The sequence below is a fragment of the Castanea sativa genome, chromosome 7 (assembly GCF_040712315.1).
Source record: "Castanea sativa cultivar Marrone di Chiusa Pesio chromosome 7, ASM4071231v1".
Lineage (NCBI taxonomy): Eukaryota > Viridiplantae > Streptophyta > Magnoliopsida > Fagales > Fagaceae > Castanea > Castanea sativa.
This window is the reverse complement of record NC_134019.1, coordinates 35,205,871-35,228,128: the sequence shown is the minus strand read 5'-3', so window position 1 is coordinate 35,228,128 and position 22,258 is coordinate 35,205,871. Positions and strand designations below refer to the sequence as shown.

At 32.9% G+C, this 22,258-nt stretch overlaps 2 protein-coding genes across 4 annotated transcripts; one reads left to right on the top strand and one right to left on the bottom strand.

The window, feature by feature from the left end:
- The first annotated feature begins 6 nt into the window (after window positions 1-6).
- On the top strand, window positions 7-4,398 carry LOC142642374 (cytochrome c biogenesis protein CCS1, chloroplastic). Of its 2 annotated transcripts, none has more exons than XR_012845647.1 (8): window positions 7-519; window positions 1,253-1,472; window positions 1,597-1,708; window positions 1,971-2,243; window positions 2,578-2,843; window positions 3,021-3,178; window positions 3,261-3,356; window positions 3,813-3,845. XR_012845647.1 is itself a non-coding variant. In XM_075816726.1 (8 exons), the coding sequence occupies exons 1-8, from the start codon at window positions 102-104 to the stop codon at window positions 3,966-3,968; spliced, it is 1,686 nt and encodes a 561-aa protein (XP_075672841.1). In that variant the 5' UTR covers window positions 8-101; the 3' UTR covers window positions 3,969-4,398. The 2 variants fall into 2 exon arrangements, 1 of the variants encoding a protein (XP_075672841.1); XM_075816726.1 differs by having other exon boundaries at window positions 8-519; window positions 3,021-3,177; window positions 3,273-3,356; window positions 3,813-4,398.
- Window positions 4,399-13,923: 9,525 nt separating this feature from the next.
- Window positions 13,924-21,734, bottom strand: LOC142644652 (disease resistance protein RPP13-like). Of its 2 annotated transcripts, none has more exons than XM_075819231.1 (2): window positions 18,706-21,734; window positions 13,924-14,302 (listed from the first exon to the last, which is right to left on the bottom strand). In XM_075819231.1, the coding sequence occupies exon 1, from the start codon at window positions 21,686-21,688 to the stop codon at window positions 18,797-18,799; it is 2,892 nt and encodes a 963-aa protein (XP_075675346.1). In that variant the 5' UTR covers window positions 21,689-21,734; the 3' UTR covers window positions 13,924-14,302; window positions 18,706-18,796. The 2 variants fall into 2 exon arrangements, with proteins under 2 accessions (XP_075675346.1, XP_075675345.1); XM_075819230.1 differs by lacking the exon at window positions 13,924-14,302 and adding an exon at window positions 16,979-17,159.
- Window positions 21,735-22,258: the final 524 nt, after the last annotated feature.

The window sequence follows — 22,258 nt, the reverse complement described above, 5'->3', positions numbered from 1 at the left end:
ATCTGGTTTTTGGATAAAGTAACTGACAGCTATGGTTATTACACTTCACTTCACACCTCAGTTCCGAAACTGAGAGACCACAAGTTCCATAATTTCCAACAATGGTGGCTTCAACTCTGAGTCCCACCAAAACCCTTTTCCTCAATTCCCATCTTCTTCACTCCACCTCTAAACCCCACTTCATTAATCCATACAGTACCAAAACTCAGAGTCTCCACAGTTCGAGGTTTCTCTCATTCAACTTAGTTACTTGCAAGCTGAAGTCACCTCAAGATATCAAGAACAAGGACAAGAACATATCCAAGAAGATTGTGTTGTCAGAGGCAGCACCGTCACTGGCGGAGAAAGGTGGTGATGGTGGTGGTGGTGAAGGCAATGGAAATGGGGAGGTTAAAGCAAAGTCAGGAGGTAATTTTATGAGGTTGGTGAAGAGGTTCCCCAGAAAGGTTCTCGGCATTTTGTCTAATCTGCCTTTGGCTATTGGAGAAATGTTCGCTGTTGCTGCTCTAATGGCCCTTGGTATGTTGTGATAGTATTTGTTCTTTTCTCTTTTTGGGAATTGGGTACAGTTGGGGTGTGTGTTAGTTAGAAGCTGAGAAATTTGTTTAGATTTCCTTTGGTTTTTGAATACATAGATTGATAATTGTGTAATGTTAGTAGCATGGTTTAGTACTCCAAAATATTAACTTTCATACTGTTTACTTGTACACAAAATTGCCACTGATAGAGTTCAAAGATTATGACACTAGGTCTTAAAAGTGTAGAAATTTGTGATGTGAGGAAGAAAAGAGAGGACAGAAGAGAGAAAACATGATAGTTTATGTGGTTCGGCCTTGTGGCCTACATCCATGGGACAAGAGTCCAAAACACTACATTTTCTCATACATCTTTCTTGATAATACATTGCCATGGAATCCTTATTTATAATGAAGAGTATACACAAAAGACAATGTCAATTTAAATTTGAATTGCGTATTGATTGCATAAATCCCATGATATTCTCTAGCAAACATTTTCTTCATTTATTAACCAATCCCATTATATTCTCTGGCAAATTATAACTTGATTTGGTCTTCAATAATTGGACAGTGAATTATAATTTCCAACAAAAAGACCTTGTATATGAGATTTTACAACATAAAGGGATAGCCATGTTGTCAAACTGCTTTAGCTTCATAAAGTATTGTCTGTAATTTTGCCCTGATGTGTTATAATTAGAAATTGGTCTTGTATTTATGTGATGCTTCTACAGGTACTTTCATTGATCAAGGTGAAGCTCCAGACTTCTATTTTCAAAAGTATCCTGAAGACAATCCTGTTTTGGGATTTTTCACTTGGAGATGGGTTCTCACCCTTGGGTTTGACCACATGTACTCATCTCCCGTTTTTCTTGGAACATTAGTGCTCCTGGGTGCATCGCTCATGGCCTGTACTTACACAACACAGATACCCCTGGTTAAGGTCGCAAGAAGGTCTAAATGAATGATTGTTATTATTATTTATTATTTTGCTTTCTCATATTTGGGTCCTCTTTGGCTAAGAATAAGTTGGAGAAACCTTTCAATCACAGAACTTGGTTGATATTTATATATGCAGATGGAATTTCTTAGACTCTTCTGAGGCTATCCGCAAGCAGGAATATTCAGACACTCTACCTAGAGCATCAGTTCAAGATTTAGGTGTTCTTCTGATGGGAGCGGGATATGAGGTCATACAATCTTATTATTGCTTGCTTTATTTTCTTTCTTATTCTCATTTTGTGTATGTGTGCACATGTATGTTTCTTTTTTCCTTAAATTAAGTAGTGTAAGTTTTTGTTTCCATACATTCATCCCTCTTCTACACTTAAAACAAAAGTTGATGCCTGTTCTTTTGGCTAGGCTTGCATTTTACCTGCTCAAGGTATGAAATTCTGATGGTAGTTTTTACTAATGATGTCCTGCATGCAATCTGTTGTTTGGTTGCTGTAGGTATTCCTGAAAGGACCATCTTTATATGCCTTTAAGGGTCTTGCTGGTCGGTTTGCCCCTATTGGAGTACATTTAGCAATGCTTCTCATAATGGCCGGTGGAACTCTTAGTGCAGCTGGGAGCTTCAGAGGTTCAGTCACAGTTCCACAGGGACTGAATTTTGTTGTTGGAGATGTATTAGGCCCGACTGGGTTTCTCTCTACTCCCACTGATGCTTTCAATACTGAGGTTCATATTAACAGATTCTACATGGATTACTATGACAGTGGAGAGGTAGATGTTGATTTTGTGTTGACATCAGTGAAAAACCATATGGGGAAAAACCTTATTATGAGTTTATTAGTTTTGCATCAAATTCTTAATTTGATCAAACGCTTCTTGTCAAATTTTTATTAGAAAAAATTCATTTTTTTCTCTGACTGTATTTTTCAATGGGACCCTTCCCTAAGTCGTTAATCCAATGGACGAGAGTAAGTCTTCATGAGCTCATCAATTGTGATCCCTATAGCTGATTTGAAATATGTTCCTTTAGTAATCTCTATAGTGATGGTCCCTCTCACTTTTCTTACTCATTGCTAGACATTTTTTGTGTTCTTTGGATTTATAGGTGTCCCAGTTTCACACTGATCTTTCGCTCTTTGACCTTGATGGGAAGGAGATAATGAGGAAAACAATTAGTGTAAATGATCCTTTAAGGTATGGTGGAATCACTATATACCAGACAGATTGGAGTTTTTCAGCACTGCAAATACTTAAGGATGATGAAGGACCTTTTAATCTGGCAATGGCACCCCTAAAGATCAATGGAGACAAGAAGCTTTTTGGGACTTTCTTACCAGTTGGAGATGCCGAATCGCCTAATGTAAAAGGAATGTATGTATTTTTCCACCACTACACACACTCGATATAAGATATATGTATTCCAATTATATATGCTCATTCTCTTAAGGTTATGGGAAAAAAGTATGTTGTCCATATAGCCCTGTATTTTGTCTTTTCAGTATTTTCCCTTCATTCTAATATCCTTTTCCCTTTTTCATTTGGATTCAGATCAATGCTTGCTCGTGATCTACAATCAATTGTCATATATGATCTGGAAGGAAAATTTTCTGGAGTTCGACGGCCTGGCTCTAAGCTCCCAATTGACATAGATGGTTCAAGAATTGTTATCGTAGATGCAATAGGCAGCAGTGGCCTTGACCTGAAGGTGATGACTCAAATTAACTGCTATACTAACAATATAGGATTTTCTTTGACTACTTATTTGTATTTGTGTTGGAACTAAACATGGTTTTTTCTCAGACTGATCCTGGGGTGCCAATTGTTTATGCTGGATTTGGTGCTCTAATGCTCACAACTTGCATCAGTTTTCTATCTCATTCACGGGTAAAACATCTTTTTACATGATAGAGGTTGGCTGTATATGTTTCAAAAATATTAATTATATACCTGAATTATAAAGGTTCATAATAATGTTGTATTTTTCATACTGATCTGGCTATAGTTACAATTTACATATATATAAATTGAGTGGGTTCCAATTAACTCAATTGATAAAGGCTCTTATCGAACCCCGCCTACACCAAAAATCGTTTGGTGTTGTTACTTAAGAATATATATCGAAATTTGTATGAGGTTCTGGACTTAAGAATGGTAATAACAAAATTAATAAATTGAATGCATCATTACTTTTACACTGTAAGGGTGCAATGTTTTAAAATATCTGTTTTTCTTTTTATTAATAATTTTATTTTTGGTTTGATATTGCCATAAGTGAAACCATGATTCCAATTTAATACATACTCATCTTTTCCCATTTTTTTTTCCTTGAACATCCAAAAGATTTGGGCCTTACAAGATGGAACTATGGTTGTTGTTGGAGGAAAAACTAATCGAGCAAAGGCTGAATTTCCAGAGGAGATGGACCGCTTGCTTGATCGAGTTCCAGAAATAGTTGAATCATCTTGTTCCAAGGAACCTGATAATGTTAGTGGCTAGTTTATGAGGCATTTAGATGGAAAGAGAGAACACTTGTAGTGGGTTGATAGATGCAATTTTAAACTTTCAAGTAAAGCAGAGAGGTGGCTTGAATACAATCAGACATCCAGCTCTCTAATTAAGGGCCCCGCTCCCCAATTGAACTAAACTTTGGCACAGAAGGTGAATTTATCTTTCCAAATGTATAGTTGCAGGCCTTTTTCAGCTCATATTGCAGAGTCCACAGCCAGGTTTTGAGACACAAATTTTACAGTCTTTTTCTGCTGAATTACTTATCCTCCAATTATTTTACTTACCATAGAAGATGTAAATTTTTGACTGAAAAAATATCATAAATACAATATCATTCTTTACTGTCTAGGTCTACATTCCATTATTTTTTGTGATTCACGTTGTTTGATAATTCAGACTCTAAAGATTGAGAGTTTATCACTGCCCTATTTTTATTATAATAACTTTTGTCTTTGATTGCAGATGGTTGATAAATTTCTTTCCTCATTTTAAGTACTCATGATATTGGAGTCAAACAAATATTTTCTAGTATTTGGTAATTTGTATTTTCCAATTGGAGTTGTGACGAGCTTGTACTTGAGTAGTACTGGGTGCTAACTAGCCGAAGTTTGATAATTGCTGAGAAGTTGTGGAATAAAAATAGACGTGTACAAGCCCATTGTATGATCTAGTCAAGCCCAAAGTATGTTGTATTATCCTTAATCAGGTTCTTTCTACTAAGAAATAAGAATCCTAATGATGCTTGTATTAAAAAACCTAATCCATTTTTGCAGTGCAAGTAATAAGTCCATTAAACCAAATCACGTTAATTCCATGTATTTCTCTTGAATTTTTGATTCTCTTCGTATATTTTTTCCATTTACTTTAACAATTAAAAAGCAAGTATTTAGTGTCGACTAAATTTATGAAATTAATTTGACCAATGGATCTCTCATCATCTATTTTTGGGTAATTGAAGTGTTCATATTGACAAATAACTGTAATTTTTAAATCCACCTAAAAGGATAATATATATATATATATATATATATATATATATATATATATATATATATAAAAGCTAAAGCAAAATATTTATTGTTGTTACGTTCTTGTTGAGTCACATCATTTACTTATTTTTTATCTTTTTTTTTTTTTTTCTCTTTTTAAACTTTTCTTCTCCCAATTATCAAAAAAAAAAAAAACTCTTTTTCTCCTTGTTAGTTCACATCTATTGTTACACTTTTTTCAACTTTTCTCCTCCTTTTTTGCCTCTTTATCTCCCCACTATTTTATGCTTTACCGTTACACTCCCTTCATCCTTTTATCTTTCTTATATTTTGACTCTTCTTCTATCTATTTTATTATGTATAAATTTAATATCATTTCTTTCATTCAAACCATATTTTTCCCACACAAAAATGTGAGTACTCTCTCTCTCTCTCCTTTCTTTTGGTGGATTTTTGTTCTTCATTATAACTCTAATTAAGGTTGATGGTTCCCTTTTTTTTAATGTGTTCTGGTATTGTGTGTGTGTGTGTGTGTGTGTGCTTTTTTTTTTTTTTTTTCATATCCCGTTAGAAAAGTCTTCTCTTTTCCTTCTATAACTTTCATTGAATTTTAGTTTTGGTTAATACTTAGATTTTTTTGAAATAAGAATTTGAAATTATATCAAAACACAATCTACATGGCTATGAATTTGAATATTCTTACCAATTATTTGAGTAATAAATTATTATTAGGTCTATTTTTTATTCCTTTGGTTTCATTTTAATTTTGGTTAAGATAACATTGTAATTTTGTTATGAGTTTTGATTATTATTATAATTTCATTATTCCTTAAGAGATGAGAAATTTGAATAATAAATCTGAAATTTATAAAATTTAGTTGTATATTAGGAAAATATAACACACTACAATAAAAGTTAGAAGAATAAGGTTCACCTTAAAAAAAAATATTAATAAAAAAAAGGAATGATATATATTTAGAGATAAAAAGATAAAAAAAAACCTATATAAATCCTTTTTTTTAAATAGACAGTATTTGTTATGTGTAGAATGAGAGAGAGAATAACAAATTTGAATCTAATACCAAAAACACATTTGGCAATTGTTCATTTTAAAATAAGGGAGTGTTGCGTTGCGTGGTTAACTAAGTTCTAAAACTTAGCACCAAAAGAGTTATACACGCACATGGGAGTCAGAATTGACTATACAGAGCTGAGGGTATGTGGGAAGAGAATTAAAGTTGACCTCAGGATCCAAGGCCTAAGCTATATATGCAATATACAACTAAACTCATGTATGTAATCTCCTTATTTTTAGTCACGGTTTTTACAATTAGTATTTTATTTACTATCTTTAGCATTTTTTTTTCAATTTTCACTTTGTTCAACTTTTCATTTTCTTCAACTATTGTCTTATTAATTCTATCTTCATCTCCTCTAATCATTTAAAAAAAAAAAAATCATTGGATTCTCTCTATAGATTTTTAAATTTTCTCATTTATATCTTCTTAAACTCTATAGTTTTGTGAAACCTTTCATCTACTTCCACCATTCCTCTTCCATCTTAACTTTTATATAAAATTTTTACGATTTCATTTCCACCCGTCTCCTCTATTCCTTCCAAGTTGTCCATGACAAAATAGGTCAATACTCTCTCTCTCTCTCTCTCTCCAATTTTGTCTCTCTATAAGTGGATTTTTTTTTTCCCAACCACTTATTTTTAGGATTCCAGTTGTAAAATATCTAATAATGAAATCGTCATTGAAATTGAGATCTCATTCAAAGAAAAAGATATCAAATATTTGGAGTTTGTTTTTGTATATTTTCTTCTAAAGGTTCTTTTTGTTATTGTTGACTCAAATGTCACATAACATTTGTTTCTTTTTTTGATAATTTGTATAGACTTTTGTGCATATTTAGGTATTTTGGTATTCCAACTTGATTACAAGTTTTTTTCTCTATCTCATTGGTTTGATTTGATTTGGGTTAATAATTAGTTGTTTTGCAAGTTAGAATTTGATTTTTTTTTTAGTGATCCATTTAAATGTTAAATTATGAGACTTTACTAAATTTTGTTTATTTTTTAATCTTTTTGGGTGAAAAAATTTGTAGTTTTTGTAGAGAAAGTATTCTTAATAGTTGTATTAGAAGTAATTTATAATGCCACTTATTCAATGAAAATCAAAGATTAGTTAAATGAAAATAATTGGATGATGACATATTTTAGCTTTTGCAATTATATTTCACAACTATGCATATAGAAACTTAATTCTAACTATTTATTTGATAATCTTTTTTGGTGGATGAATTTGTAATTTCCACAAAGAAAATAACCTCAATAGATTATCAACAACAAATTGTTTTCTTAATTGGTCCAGTTAATCATTGTTAATGATAGGGGTATTTTCGTCCGTCAAGGTTGTCAGCACACGTGGACCCGTCCGAGTAGATGTCACGCCCAATGGGACCACAATCAAAGACCCATCGGGTAGCTCATGTATGTGCCCAACGGGTGGCCTGCACGTTGTTTGGATAGCCGACAGATGATTCATCATCCTAACGAATGGATGGGCACATTGACAGTTGAACCTGCTGGGTCTCACAAATATTTACGTATTCCTTACTCACGTATCCCTACATGGAAATAACTTGCACACCGCATCCAAAGACCCTACTACGCGTTCGTATCTTCTCTATTTGGGAAGAGAAGCCCTAAGATCTCAGAACCTTAAACTCCAGATCTTCTCTACAAGGAAAGCTCTTGTATTCATGGGATCTTTGTCATGCTATACACCACTATATAAGCACCAAACCTCCCCTTCCTTAAGGTATGTGAAATTTCTCCCAACTCTTGCATCCTTGAGTTCTGAGAGATTCTTCTGTTACTGACTTAACCTTCGGAGGATCTTTGGCTGGCACCCCACCGGTGTTCTTCGTAGGTTCTTCATCCTTTTTGTTCTTCAGGTACCCTATCGTTGCGTGTTTAGAAGATCAACTCATTGACGATTTTTATACATCATCAGTTAAGCTTTATTAATTTTTTAGATACGTTTTTCGGAGTTTTGGATTAAAGGGTAGAAAAAATAGGGTTTGAGAAAGTTTGTTTAAAACTAAAAGAATAATTTCCAAATTTTATATACTTTTTAATGATACACAAAATGTTATTGTAAGGGCGGGGTTTGGTTCAGACCCAAATGACTAGTGAACCCTAGCCTAAATTGCCCCACACAATAATTTATATATATATATATATATATATATATATATATATATATATATATATATATATACACACACACACACACATATAAGATAGAATTTCTACTCTAGCCTAATCTAAGTGTATATGTGTGTGAAGCTCCTTCTTAGAGACTTGAACCTCGGCCCTTGCCCCCCCACACTCTACAAGCATTTATACCTGTAGAGTGACTATCGCGCCAAGGGTGTGCGGTGGTGCCCCACACAATAAATTTGTAGAGAGTGGGATGTAGGAATAGGCTTCAACGAGTTAGAGAACGTCCACAATGGGCCCAGAATAATAAGGCAATAAGGAAACACAGTAGGCAACCACAGTATTCTTAAAAGAAGATTCTCCTCGATCAAGTCCAAGGAGGTTAGTTCTTGAATATATCCCTATCAGATTTATTTACAGGGTTTCCCCCTCGCGCAAGCAGAGAAAAATGTTGTAACACAAAGAAAGGAAGCTGTAAATAAATTTGATAGGGATATATTCAAGAACTAACCTCCTCAGACTTGGCCGATGAGAATCTTCTTTTAAGAATATTGTGGTTGCCTACTGTGTTTCCTTATTTCCTTATTATTTTGGGCCCATTGTGGACGTTCTTTAACTCGTTGAAGCCTAGTCTTACAGCCCGCTCTCTATTAATTCATTGTGTGGGGCAATTTGGGCCGGGGTTCGCCAATAATTTGGGTCCGAACCAAACCCTGCCCCTACAGTTATTAATGAACTAGTAAATTTCCCATGCGATGCACGGATAATGTTATAATGTTTTATGTAAATTTGTTTCTGGAAAATATTATACATATATTAGAGCATATTTATTATAAAACTTTGTTAGTATAATGAATTCATCTTAAAAAGTAACAATTATAAATTACACACATATATCTATTATAATTATTTTGTTCAAGTAATGAGCAATAATAAAAACAACTTGAAGTAATATTGTATAATAAAAGTTGATAAAAGTATATTAATCCATTCTATATTATTGATTTTTATTGTGTGATGTAATAAAAAGCTTCATTACGAATTTTTTTTCTTCTTCAATGCTTTGTTATTGTGGTATGGTGATGCTTGTTGTCATGATCAGTTTCTCCATCTTCAACATTTGAAATTTAGTCCGTCCATATTTGTTCAATTTTTGAGCTTTCATCATTTTTTCTTTTGTTGCATCATTTGTGTTAATTACTAATGAATTGGCACTGAGAGATTCTTGATTAGATCTTACAAAGTTTGGACTTTGTCGCTAAAATTTTTCATAGGTATTTGCATTTATATTAAACTAATGGATGTCCTGCGCGATGTGCGTGTTCGTTATTAGTTATTTTATAATACTCATATATGTTATAATGTTTGGAAGATTAATTTCGATTATTTAGTATACGTCACTAAAATAATGAATGAAAAAAAAATTGTAACACAATATTTCCATTAGTAACCATAATTAATTAGACTCTAAAAATGCCACTATATGCTCTTTTTTGTTTGATCAGGTGTACATGTATATTTAATTCTTACATTTGACCGTTTTCAATATAAATTTTTTTTATTTCCTTTTTTTTTAAAAGTGTTTTTTTTTAAGAAAACACGTGAACTTTTGAAGGCTAAACATCTAAAATTTAAGGTTTATAATTTCTAATTCGCAAAACTAAATATACATGCCAAGAGATTAAAAATAAAACAATAATTGAATAGGAAAATATAAACTTATACTATTTCATATCTTATGTTTAATTTTACTTACATTTGAGTACCTTAATCACTTAAAAAGATTAAACACTTTCCAAAAATATAAATAAAGACAAAAAACTCATACCTTTTAGAAACCCCATATGTTGTTAAAGTATTGAATCAAGCTTTGATAATATTGTTAAGAAGTTTAGATCATATGCACTTGAAACCAAAGCCAATTTCATACTCTTTTTGACACTAATTCCTCACTCTTTGTCTCTCTATCTCTCCAGTTCTATTTTTCTTTTGGCCTTTTGATATTTTGTGAAACTGAAATATATAAAAAAATATGAAAACTAACATTGAATGGAGAAAACCTTTCATTTATCAAATTAATGCAATTAAAAATGGAAGAGTTCAAGAAGTTGGAAAAGGGAGTAGAACCAAATATTTTAATTTTCTGCATTTATGGCTTAAACTTATTATTGATAAGAATATATGAGGTAAAAGGCTAAACGAAAAAGTACTCATACAAAGCGCCACATGGCAGAACCTCATACACTTTTGCATGAGATCTCTGCTTATATATATATATATATATATATATATATATATATATATATATATATATATATATATATATATATTGATTTCAATGATGTGACAGTTTTTGTAAATTTTTTATTTTTGTTAATTTTGGAATAGTGTGTTAGAATTATGGTTAAGTGATTAAACTTACCATTTCCTAACAACTTAAACTTTTAGGACAATTGGTAATTTAACATAGTATTAGAGCAGGAGATTCTGAGTTCGATCCCTGTCTTCACTCTACCTTCCATTTAAAATGTTAAATTCTCATTTGTTGGGCCCACACTTACTAAGGGGAAGTTTAGACCCACAAGTGAGGGAGAGTGTTAGAATTATGATTAAGTGATTAAACTTACAATTTCCTAACAGCTTAAGCTTTTGGGACAATCAGTTATTTAACATAGTGCAGCAAAAAGAATTAACATAGCATGTTGAATTGTGTTTTTTTTTCTTCCATACCTTTTTATCATTTGAATGCGCATCAAAAATCTTAGCAACTATGTAATTTTCAAAACCATATTTTAGATTGAATTCATTCAAACGAAGTAGAGAAATCTTTTTTTTTTCCTAATTTTTTTTTCTTCAAATCATGAGAGATTCCTTCTCTAATATCAATATTTTTACAATAATTTAAATAAGTTATACCTTAGTATATTTTTTAGCAAGATCTCGATCTTGTAGATTTATTTAGGATTTTCTCGGCATCTCGATCAAATATCTCAAACTTTGTTTTGTTAGTCGCATTAAAAACTTCAGTTTGAGTCCTTTGTCTAAAGTAGTTTGCAATTGTATATATATAGTAGTTATAGTGAGATAAATATATTATAAATATTTGGAGAGTATGTATTAATGTGAGTGCCTCTAACTTTGGGATAGAAATAGTTATTTTTGTTTTACATTTTGCACACCAAAATGATCATGTTTGTAATTTGACATTCCTTTTACAAAGTACGCACAAAATGTAATACCAACCTATTGTTGTATCAATATTACTTATTATTGCAATACCCTAGCAATTTACATCTTGTAATGAACTTTGATATTAATATGTATTAGTTTTTTTAATGTAAATGATATGATTTATTATTATTTTTTTACATAAATTAATATGTATTAACAAACCTTTTTTGTAGGATCTCATTCAATGCATATTATCTTTATTGTCTTCATATTATTTAAAGATAAATCCTCCTATGAAAATTGTTTTGCATGTATTTTTGGTATTTCTTGTATAGGATCATGTTTTTGACCATTTCTATCATTGAATTTTTTTAAAAGAAAATATTAAGTTAATTATTAGACTTTTTTGTTATTAGAAATTTTAGAAATATGCACTTGTCAATTATTTCAGCAACCTAAGGGATCTCAAGATTTATATATATTTTTGTTGCACTGGTCAATGACAGAGAATTTGCCTGCATAAATTGCAAATAATATTATTAATAGACAAAAGTATATTGAATTGAAATTGGGAAAAAATGAAAAGATATTTCATGAGAATGAGATTTTCTAGAAGTATCATCTATACGTGGGGGAGGAGGAAAAATAGAGTTTGTAAGAGGGTAAGAGTTTTTGCTTTGATTTATACGTGGGAATGGTCAAACTTGGGTTATAATATGTGAGGTAAGAATTGGACTTGAGTTTTTTATAAGGTTTGGTCTACTTTTAAAAGGTAATCAATTTTATAGTGAATAACTTTTGGTCTAATTGTCAAGAACAACTCATATTAATATAATAGTAAAAATAAGTTACTATGATCTATTGGGTAACAGTAAAAAAAATTTAATGAAAAAAGGTAAAAAAGGTTAAATGCAATAAGTTACTATGATCTCTATTGGGTAACAGTAAAAAAAATTTAATGAAAAAAGGTAAAAAAGGTTAAATGCAATAAGTTACTATGGTCTATTGAGTAACAGTAAAAAAAGAAAAAACTTAATTATAAGAGGTAAAAAATGCTAAGTTTATATAATTGTAAAAATAAGTTACTATGATTTATTCGGTAACAGTAAAAAAAACTTAATGAAAAAAGGTAAAAAATGTTAAATGCAGTATTAGAGAGCCACGTGGCAGAATCTTATGCATTCTCACATGAGGTCTCTGCTTTTATATATATATATATATATATATATATATATATATATATATATATATATATATATATATATATATTGATTGATTGATTGATTTTATTAAAAAATAAATATGTTCACTAAATTGCCTTTGAATTCCTAAAAAAGATTGTATTGTTCTCATTTTGGTATGATATAAATTATATATATTACATTTTTTTATTGTTCCTATAATAAATGAAAACATGATTATGAAATACATTATTCTTATTAAATTAGACTAAATTTCAAAAAATTAAGAAAATTTAATGAGATTACCATAAAAAAATTATCACGCGTAACGCGCGGATTTACAACTAGTTGTAAATAATAACTTTAGGAAGAAGCAGATTTCTAATTTTGGAGTCATAACTGAGATGAGAAGTGGCCCTAGTAAGCAAGAATGGGGAACAACTCAGGATTATGCAAAGCCTTAGAAGTTAACTAAGGTCATCAATAAAGGTCGTTGATTCCATGCCTACTATATTTCAGCATGCTTGTGAAACATGCCCTAACATCCTCAGGAAAAAAGGAAAAAAGAAAAAGAAAAAAAGAGAAAAAAGAGAGGAGCATCACTTTCCATCATATGGTAAGTGGGGCAAATTGTACAGAGCCAAGAACTAAAAGTCAGTAATTTCAAAAAACTTTATTGTACTAGGATTATGATTTTTCTCATGTGTGTGCGCGCGCGTGCTTAAGATGTTTCTCATGGACATATCAAGTGAGCTAGCCTTTTGCACTTCTTTATGGAAGTTCTAATTCCATTCTTTTTCATCTCCTAATACAACAATGATGGAGCTCAATTATCAAATCTCGTTTGATAATTTTTTGGGAATCATACAATGTAATTAACTACTTGGTTCATAAATTATTTTAATCAAGAGTAGATAGAAACAAGAATTGTGAGTTAAAATTGAACATTTTCATGCTTGCTTCACACATCTGAAATGAGTGTTAGACATTGATAAGTACTGAAGAAAAAGGACTAAGAAAATAGTACAATAATAAACATCCATAAAAATAGCATTAAGGCAAAGTAACTTCACTGATTCCACCAGTTGACTATCAAAACATATGAAAAATTTGTTGATGCATTGCATTCCCTTTTCATGATATCTTTGAAGACTCATCTTGAAGACAAAACTAACGTCTAGATATTAAGTTTAATGTTTGTGTTTGTCCAAGCGTTTTATGATTAAAGCAAAAAAAAAAAGGCAAAAAAAAAAAAAATTAATAAATTAATATAATATAATTGAATTCAAACACAGACTAATTAAGCTTTTCAATTTAGTAGTGTTCCAGTGTCTAATCCCAAGATTATACCCTCCTCCAAACCAAAACGGATTTATCACCACAGGTCCATAAACAAAAAACAAAAACAAAAACAGTGAAGGCTTAAGTTTACAGCTAGGATAATCAGGGAAGAGAGGAGCATTGACCCCTCAGGCCAAAGCATAGCACAACAGATCAACTACTTTTCTCAATTAGTTGTTGGCAATGGGTCCAGAGGTGGATAGACTTGGAGCTTACACCCATTCTTCATCTGCAACTGTTGGAGCTCTCTGCTTATTCTCGATCCCTCAAGGCACTCAAACTTGGGTAAGCAACTGAGTCAGGTTCTCCAACATTATGTGAATTGCAACTTGCAAGGCAAGGGGCTACATTATTAGTTGTCTCCAAGGTCCTCTCTCTCTCAGGCAGAGTATCTTTTAGTTGCATCTTTCACTTTATAAAAAGAAATAAGCAAAAGCAATGTTACATAAAGATGAAGACAACACAATCCAAATCATAAAGATGGCCCTGCTTTCCTATCTTAACTATTGAATCCAGATGGGTAGAGTCAGATTTTGAATCTTTAATATTTGAGGTTTTTGACCCAAATTAAAATCTAAAGTAGCATATCACAGTTCTTCAAAAAAAGAGAATTAGCATATCACCCAAAAAATATTATATAAAGCAATAATAAGCAAGAAAAAAAATTAATTTTTGCTAGAAACTCAACAAGGGATCAACTATTTACAGCAGGTGAAAGTAGGTGTATTAAACCTAAATTTCAAGTTCGCCAACAAGCAGAGTTCACTGTCAAGACAGATGACAAATTCAACAATGCCCTACTTTCCCTTTCCTGAATGTCTTCAGAGAATCATCTTGAAGACATAACAACCTCTAGATATTTTGTACACAAGTAATGCTAGCTTTTTTCATAACTTATTTCACAAATTGTTGAGGTGTCAAGTTGTGAGTACTGCAACGTCACTTTCACATGGCCCACCACCGACATCATTTTTTTAGTGCAGCAATCACCACATACCACCTCAGAAGTTACAGAAATTTTTTGTGTCACTAAACTTATTGATTCATAAATTCCAAATACGTGAGCCAAAACAACCATAAACTGTCGATATAACATAAAAATTCTATGATAAATTGGGGCTGCATAACATATAATTCAATTATACATCAGTTTAGGTCAGAGTACACAAGTTGCAAGGCTCTTCATGTTGGATGTCGAACACTTTGATAGCGATATCCTCACCTAGCTAGTTAAAATCCAAAAGGACACATGATTTTGTCACATGCCAGACAGATCGGAGCTTTTCAGTACTGCAAATACTTAAGGATGATGGACCTTTTAATCTGGCTATGGCACCCCTAGTTACCAATGGAGACAAGAAGCTTTTTGGGACCTTCTTACCAGTTGGAAATGCTGAATTTCCTAATGTAAAAGGTATGTATTTATTTCTCTACCATATCAGCAGTTTGTAAAAATTTTTGTAAAATTGTTTGTAGCTCTAGCATTATTTTTCGTATATATGCACATTATCCTAAGGTTATGGGAAAAACATATATTGTGGGCATAGCCACTTATATTTCCTTTTCAGTATTTTCCCTTCCTTCTATTTTCATTTTCCCTTTTCCATTTGGATTCAGATCAATGCTTGCCCATGATCTACAATTAATTTTCATATACAATCTGGAAGGAAAATTTTCTGGAGTTTGATGGCCTGGCTCTAAGCTCCTGAATGAAATAGATGGTACAAAATTGTTATTGTAGATGCAATAGGCAGCAGTGGTTGGAACTAAAGATAGGATTTTCTTTGATTACTTGTTTTTGTTTGTGTTGGAACTAAAGATGTTTTTTTCTGAGACTGATCCCGGGGTGCCAAATTATGCTGGATTTGGGGTTCTAATGCTCACAACTTGCATCAGTTGTCTGTCATATTCACAGGTCAAACTTCTTTACTTGATAGAGGTTTGCTGTATATGTTTCGAAACTTGTAATTATATTCCTGAATTTTTATCAAGGTTCATAATAGTGTTATAGTTGGTCATACTAATCAGGCTATGATTACAATTTACATTTTGATGCCTGTCATAATAATCAGGACTCTCACTTTTATTATATCTTTAGTGAAAAACCAAAGTTGGAATGCTTTTCTACTCTAATCTAATTTAAGTGCATATGTGTGTGAAGTTCTCTCTTAGAAACTTGAACCCCGGCCCTTACTCTCCACACCCTACAAGCACTTGTACTTGTAGGTGATACAAATTTATAAATTGTAATTCCTGGTCTATCTCTCATCATCTATTTTTGGGTAACTTTTTTTTTTGCTGAACTATCTTTGGGTAACTGAAAGTGTTCATTTTGAAAAATTACTGTAATCTACAAATCCACACAAAAGGGTAATTAAAACAATAACTCTAGGCAGAAGCAGATTTCTAGTTCTTGAGCTAGAACTAAGATGAGAAGTGGCCTTTAGTGAACAACAATTGGGAAAAAAACTTAAGATTGTGCAAAGCTTGAAACATGCCCTAACATCCTCAAAAAAGGTGTGTGATTACATACCTACTATATTTCAAAAAGCATGTGAAATATGCCAACATCCTCAAAAAAATTAGAGGACCATCACTTTCCATCATATGGTGAGTGGGGCAAATTATATAACCCAAGAACTATAAGTCAAGAATTTCAACAACTCTGTTGTGCTAGACTTATGATTTTTCTCCTGTGTGTGTGTTAAGATGTTTCTCATTGGCAGCTTGTGTAATTGTCCTGGTTGGAACTATCAACTGAGCCAATTTGCTCTTCTTTATGAAACTTCTAATTCCATTCTTTTTTTCATCTCCTAATACAACAATGACGTAGCTCAATTATTAATTCCCAATTGATAATCTTCATGGAATCATACAAAGTAATTAACTACTTGATAAACAAATTATTTAACCAATTGCAGATAGAAAAAAGATTGTTAAGCATTGAAAAGAAAAAGAACAAATAGGACTAAGAAAATAGTGCAATAACAACTATCCATAAAAATAGTTTTTTTTTTTTTGGTTAAAAGGAGAATTGCATTAAAACTAACTAACCACAACAGGCAAAGTACAGGCAGATTGCCTTAATACATACTAACCAGCAGCATCCATACATACAAAAGACACAAATTCAGGAGAAGGTGGAGATAACAGAATTACAAAATCCTCTTGTTGCAAGCAGCCCCTCTTTGCCAAACCATCAGCACACCGATTCGCTTCCTGAAATATGTGCTTCACCCTGACTTGTTGAAATTTTTGGAGCAAGTACCTGCAATCATTTAGAAATGAAGAGTAGTCTCTGTTAGTCACTGTGCTCGAGAGGACCAGGTCTACAACTATCTTAGCATCTAGTTCCACTTCCAGGCAACTTGACCATAAAAATAGTATTATGGCAGAGTAACTTGACTGATTCCATCATTCCACCATTTAACTAAATTTTTATTCTAAACTCATGTGATATACTGATGCATGTACCGATGATGACTACTTTTGAGTACAATCACAGCAGAATTTACTGCCAAAACTGATAACAAATTCGCAAATGCCTCCTTTCCATGATATCTTTGAAGAAAAAACTAACGGCTAGATATTATATTCCATGTTCATTATTTCAAAACCGAAGGCTGTCACATCAGTAAACTTAAGTTTAGAAAACCAATTTAGAACCTCATTCTCTCTCCCTTATATGTGTATGTTTGTGGCTTAGTAATATTATTCAGTCTCACTTGTAGAAAAATCAAGATTCAAATCTCCCACCTAACTTGTTGAAAAAAAAAAAACCTTTAGAAATCAATATAAGATAATTGATCCCAATCACAGACTTATTAAGTAGTGTTCTAAGATACCTTCCTCCAAAGTGTGGTCGCTCTAGGAATTTTTTTTAGGGTAGCCACTAAGAAATTTAAATTATATAAAATCTAATAAAACTATAATTTGAATTTTTGCTACAATTGCGAGTCAAATCACTAAGTAGAGCAAAATTGTTGCGATTGCAAAACCAAAAAGAGTATAACTATCGTCACTATTAAAGAGAACTCACAACCACAATATTTTTCATAGTACCATTTTTTATGAAAAAATGAAATTAGAGATTATTTTATTGAATAGGTTGAATGATCTACAAATTTAAATGATTAGCAATTTTTACCTTTTTGTTTTATAATAGGCTTTTTGTTGAACAATTTGTTTACTTGTTGTTGTTTGGTCTTGTCTTGTTTTTGTTTGGTTTATGTTTGTTGTTATTTGGGCAAATATTTATTGTTGTTAAATTTAGATTTTTTTTAAAAAAAAATTCATAAAAGGGATTAAGGATTATGTTTGAGGAGTAGAATTAATTTTGGAATAATGCTATGTTCACAACATTTTTACAATAAATCTTATGCAAAAAATTGTTATTGGTAGGTAAAAAATAATATCGGAATTCGAGTCAAATTAGAATTAGTAACAACTTACTACATCGACTTTGTTGTAAATGTAACATTGCTCTTATTTTTGTTGAACCAATTTTTGTAATTCCCAAGTCAGGATGCTCAACATTTTTATTAAAGTGGTCACAATAGGTTAGTTTAGCCTATAATACTTTTTTAGTAAGTGTATATATATATTTTTTTTGCAGGTGAGGGTGGTCTTGTGACCACCATAGCTTGCATGTGGGGTTGTCAGTGCTCCAAACCAAAATGAATTTATCATCACAAACATAATAAATTATTAGAAATTTTATTTCAATTATTTTATATTTTTAAGTAGCAGTAAAGATTTAAAAGCTAGGATAATTAGGGATGTAGAAAAAGTAACAAGTACACAGCATATCATACCATCAAAATGTGAACGAACGGACGAAACAGAGGAGCATTGACCCCTCAGCCTCTGCACCCCGCCAAAGCATAGCACAACAAATGAAGCCTCTCAACTTCTACTCTCTCGGTAAGTTTGGTCGAGAGGTGGATAGACTTGGAGCTTACATCCATCCTTCATCTGATTCTGCAACTGTTGAACCATCTTTGCCAATGTTGGACTAGGATATAAAACTTCCACATTCCAAATGGCAGTCAACCAACATAGTTCTTCAGGGGAAATAAAAAAAAAATCACAACACTCGATGATCAAACGTTGAAGCCTTGGCATTTCACCTTTCCCCATAGAGCAATGTACAACTTGCATTTTTGCCATTTTAAAGACTTCAAGTTGACAAAAACTACTTTCATCACAATCGAGGGTGATCTGATGATGGCCATCTCCTACTACTTTGAGTATTCGAAGGTTTGTAAGGCTACCCAACACTCTCATCACGCCTCCACCAAATAAGTTTGCGCCTACGAATATGGTTATCTTTGTGAGTGTCAAGTGGAATGAAGTTGGACTTGAAAGCAAAATAAGTTCATAAATCTTCAAAGTTTGTAAATGCTGCAAGGGATGGAGGCTTGACAAAAGTCCTGACTCCGTCCATCTTATAGAGTGCAATTCTAATTTTTGTACGTTAGGAAATCTGGCCTTAGCAAAGAGACTCTCAATGTCTTCATTTATAGCTATACCAGTAAGGACTTGAAGATTCGGTAAAATCACTGTATTGTCAGTTCTCGGTAGAGATGTTGGCCCATCCAAGTACAAATGTCTTAATTTTTGTAACTTCCATATCCCTTTAGGCAAGCATTTTATTTTATAATTTGTCCTTTTAGAATTTCTCAGGTCCAACGTCTCTAGATTCCAAAGGCTGCATATGGAATCTGGAATGACATGAAGCTCTCCAGATTGAATGCTCAAGTACCTCAAAAGGATCAGGTTTTCAATTTTGTTGGGGATCAAACAACAAATGCCCATATTACTAAGCTCTACCACCCGAACCAACTTGTTAGTTTCACATAGCCATTTCAAGTAGTTGCTTTTATCAAGAGGACTCTCGAGCTTGACAACCTCCCCAAAGCCTATGAAAGAACGACTATTTGAAGGCTCACAAGGGTTGGAAGAAATGTCTGGATGGTTGGCACTGTGGATGGAAATTCTACGGGATTTGCTCATGGGTGAAAGGTTAACATTTGAACGAACCTCAAGAAACTTCTCTTCAGCACTCACCGATATACAGAGGTGTCGTAGAAGATCATGGATACGGCATGTTTTGACTCCTCCATCAAGCCTCTTTGTTGCTATTTGAATCAAGTTTTGATCAATGAGTTCCTCCAAGTAGTCCTCAGCAACATCCTCCATATTTCTACTCCCACTTTGCTGTATGAATCCCTCAGCTATCCAAAGTCGGATTAGTTGCATCACTGGTATCTCAAAGTCTTTTGGGTAGATACCAAAATATAGAAAGCACGGTTTCAAGTGTTGGGATAGGTGGTTGTAGCTTAAAGCCAATATGTCTCTGTAAAATGATTTATTCTGAGCCAGATACCAATTGACATGGCCAATCAATTTCGACCATGTTCGATGTGTTTTCTCCTTATTTGCCAAAAAACCTCCCAATACCACAATTGCAAGTGGTAAACCATGGCAACTTTCTACAATTTGTCTCCCTAGAGTTTCAAGTTCCGGAGGACATGTATCTCCCCGAAACACCTTCTTAGAGAAGAGCTCCCAACTTTTATCTTGGTTAAGTAATTGGAGTTCATAAGGGGGAATATAAATACTATTATTATGACTACTTGCATGTAATGCTACTTCTTTTATTCTGCTAGTAATCAATATTCTACTTCCATTCAAGTTTTTAGGAAAGGCAGTACTTACCTCATTCCATACTTCAGTTTTCCAGATATCGTCCATGACAAGTAGGTACCTCTTGTCTTTCAAGTAATGGAACAACGCACATTTCAATTCATCGTCATCCAAATCTTGCAATCCTTCACCATTCTTTCTGTAAATACCTCGCACGAAACCCGACAAGGAATTTCTCAATGTATGGTCTTGTATGTGTTCCAAGAACTCAAACAATGCCTTTCTAAATTCTTCATCATTCATTTCCACGGTACCTTTCAAGTCTTCAACTAGTGTCCCTTTCAGTTTATCCTTGTTTAGGCTATACTTAGTTTCCAAACCATGGAGTAATTCGTCTTTCAATTCGGCTTTCAACATAAATTTTTTCAGTTTTGGCATTGGTGTCACATCCTTCAAAATTTCAAGTAACAGGTCTTTGATTCTATATTCTTGAGAGACATAAACCCACCCTTGGACATCAAAGTAGTTCTTGACATTATTATTGTTGTATATCTTCCTAGCAAGAGTGGTCTTACCTAGACCACCCATGTCAATGATTGAAACAACGTTATGTTGCAAATTCCCTTCAATAAGCTGCTTCACCAATGCCTGTGTGTCATGACCAAAGCCCACCACATGATCTTCCTCTACATATCTCCTGCGCCTGTGCAGCATCTCCTCGGCTTCTGCATCTCCTCCAGATGATTCAGCTATTTCTATGCCATACTTGCTCCTATTGTTGTAAGTTTCCTTGATCAAGTTCTTGATGCTCTCTATCTTGTGTGCTACCTCATGAAGCGCGATTGCTTTGTCAAAGAAATGGATTACCTTCCTCGGCTTGCTTCTTTTCCTGTGCTTGGTCATTGTCACGATGAATGTATCAATAACATCCTCAGCCTCATAGGCTACGTCCCTGATTTGGTTGATCAACTCCTTCACCAAGCCACTGTCATGTCGCTTCCCTTCAGTATTTTGGAGGAAGACGTTGACCAGAGACAGCTCGTTCTTAAGTAATTTGACTTGATCCTCTACTCCAGCTAGCAAGTTTGATTCTTGGGAAAGCAACTGAGTCAGGTTCTGCAATAGGAAAGTCACAACAGCGTCTGCCATATCTGCTTATTTCGTTTCTTTGTGAGTAAAACACTAGAACTTGTACAAGAATTACAGATTTTTTTCTTTTCTTAGGGGGATAATCCGGAAGGGTGAAGTAAAGTGTTTTATTCATGTTGACTCAATGTCATGTGGACTTCGAAGTTGGAAATGTAGGGTTGGAGTGAAGATGAAAATTCTTCGCAGGAACATTTTGTGGTGAAAATTCAATTATGTCCTGTCACATGCGGGACCAATAATAAATGGCTGTTAATGGTAGATACGCAATTTGCTTATGATTTTGTTTCACAATTATTGAAACATGAAACTAATGGTAGACCCGCGTTAAAAGTAAAGGCAAGCTTTGAGAATGAAGGAGATACTGTGAGGTTTCTTATTAACTCTTGATTACATTGATATACAATCCAAGCTCTGTTCTATATATAGAGAGAGAAACAGAGTTAGCCATACTACAATGCTGACAGATTACCAACAAACAACTAACAACACTAACCTTCTAACTAACTAATCAAGTGAGAAGTGCTACATTCACAATATTTTCACTACAAATTTTAGATAACAAGTTGCTAT

Excerpts from the sequence above, each read along its gene's own strand:
- LOC142644652 (XM_075819231.1), bottom strand. The coding sequence starts at position 21,688 with ATGGCAGACGCTGTTGTGACTTTCCTATTGCAGAACCTGACTCAGTTG.
- LOC142642374 (XM_075816726.1), top strand. The coding sequence starts at position 102 with ATGGTGGCTTCAACTCTGAGTCCCACCAAAACCCTTTTCCTCAATTCC. Across the intron at positions 2,244-2,577 it reads ATTACTATGACAGTGGAGAG|GTGTCCCAGTTTCACACTGA; the intron begins GTAGATGTTGAT and ends TTGGATTTATAG. Across the intron at positions 3,178-3,272 it reads GCAGTGGCCTTGACCTGAAG|ACTGATCCTGGGGTGCCAAT; the intron begins GTGATGACTCAA and ends GTTTTTTCTCAG.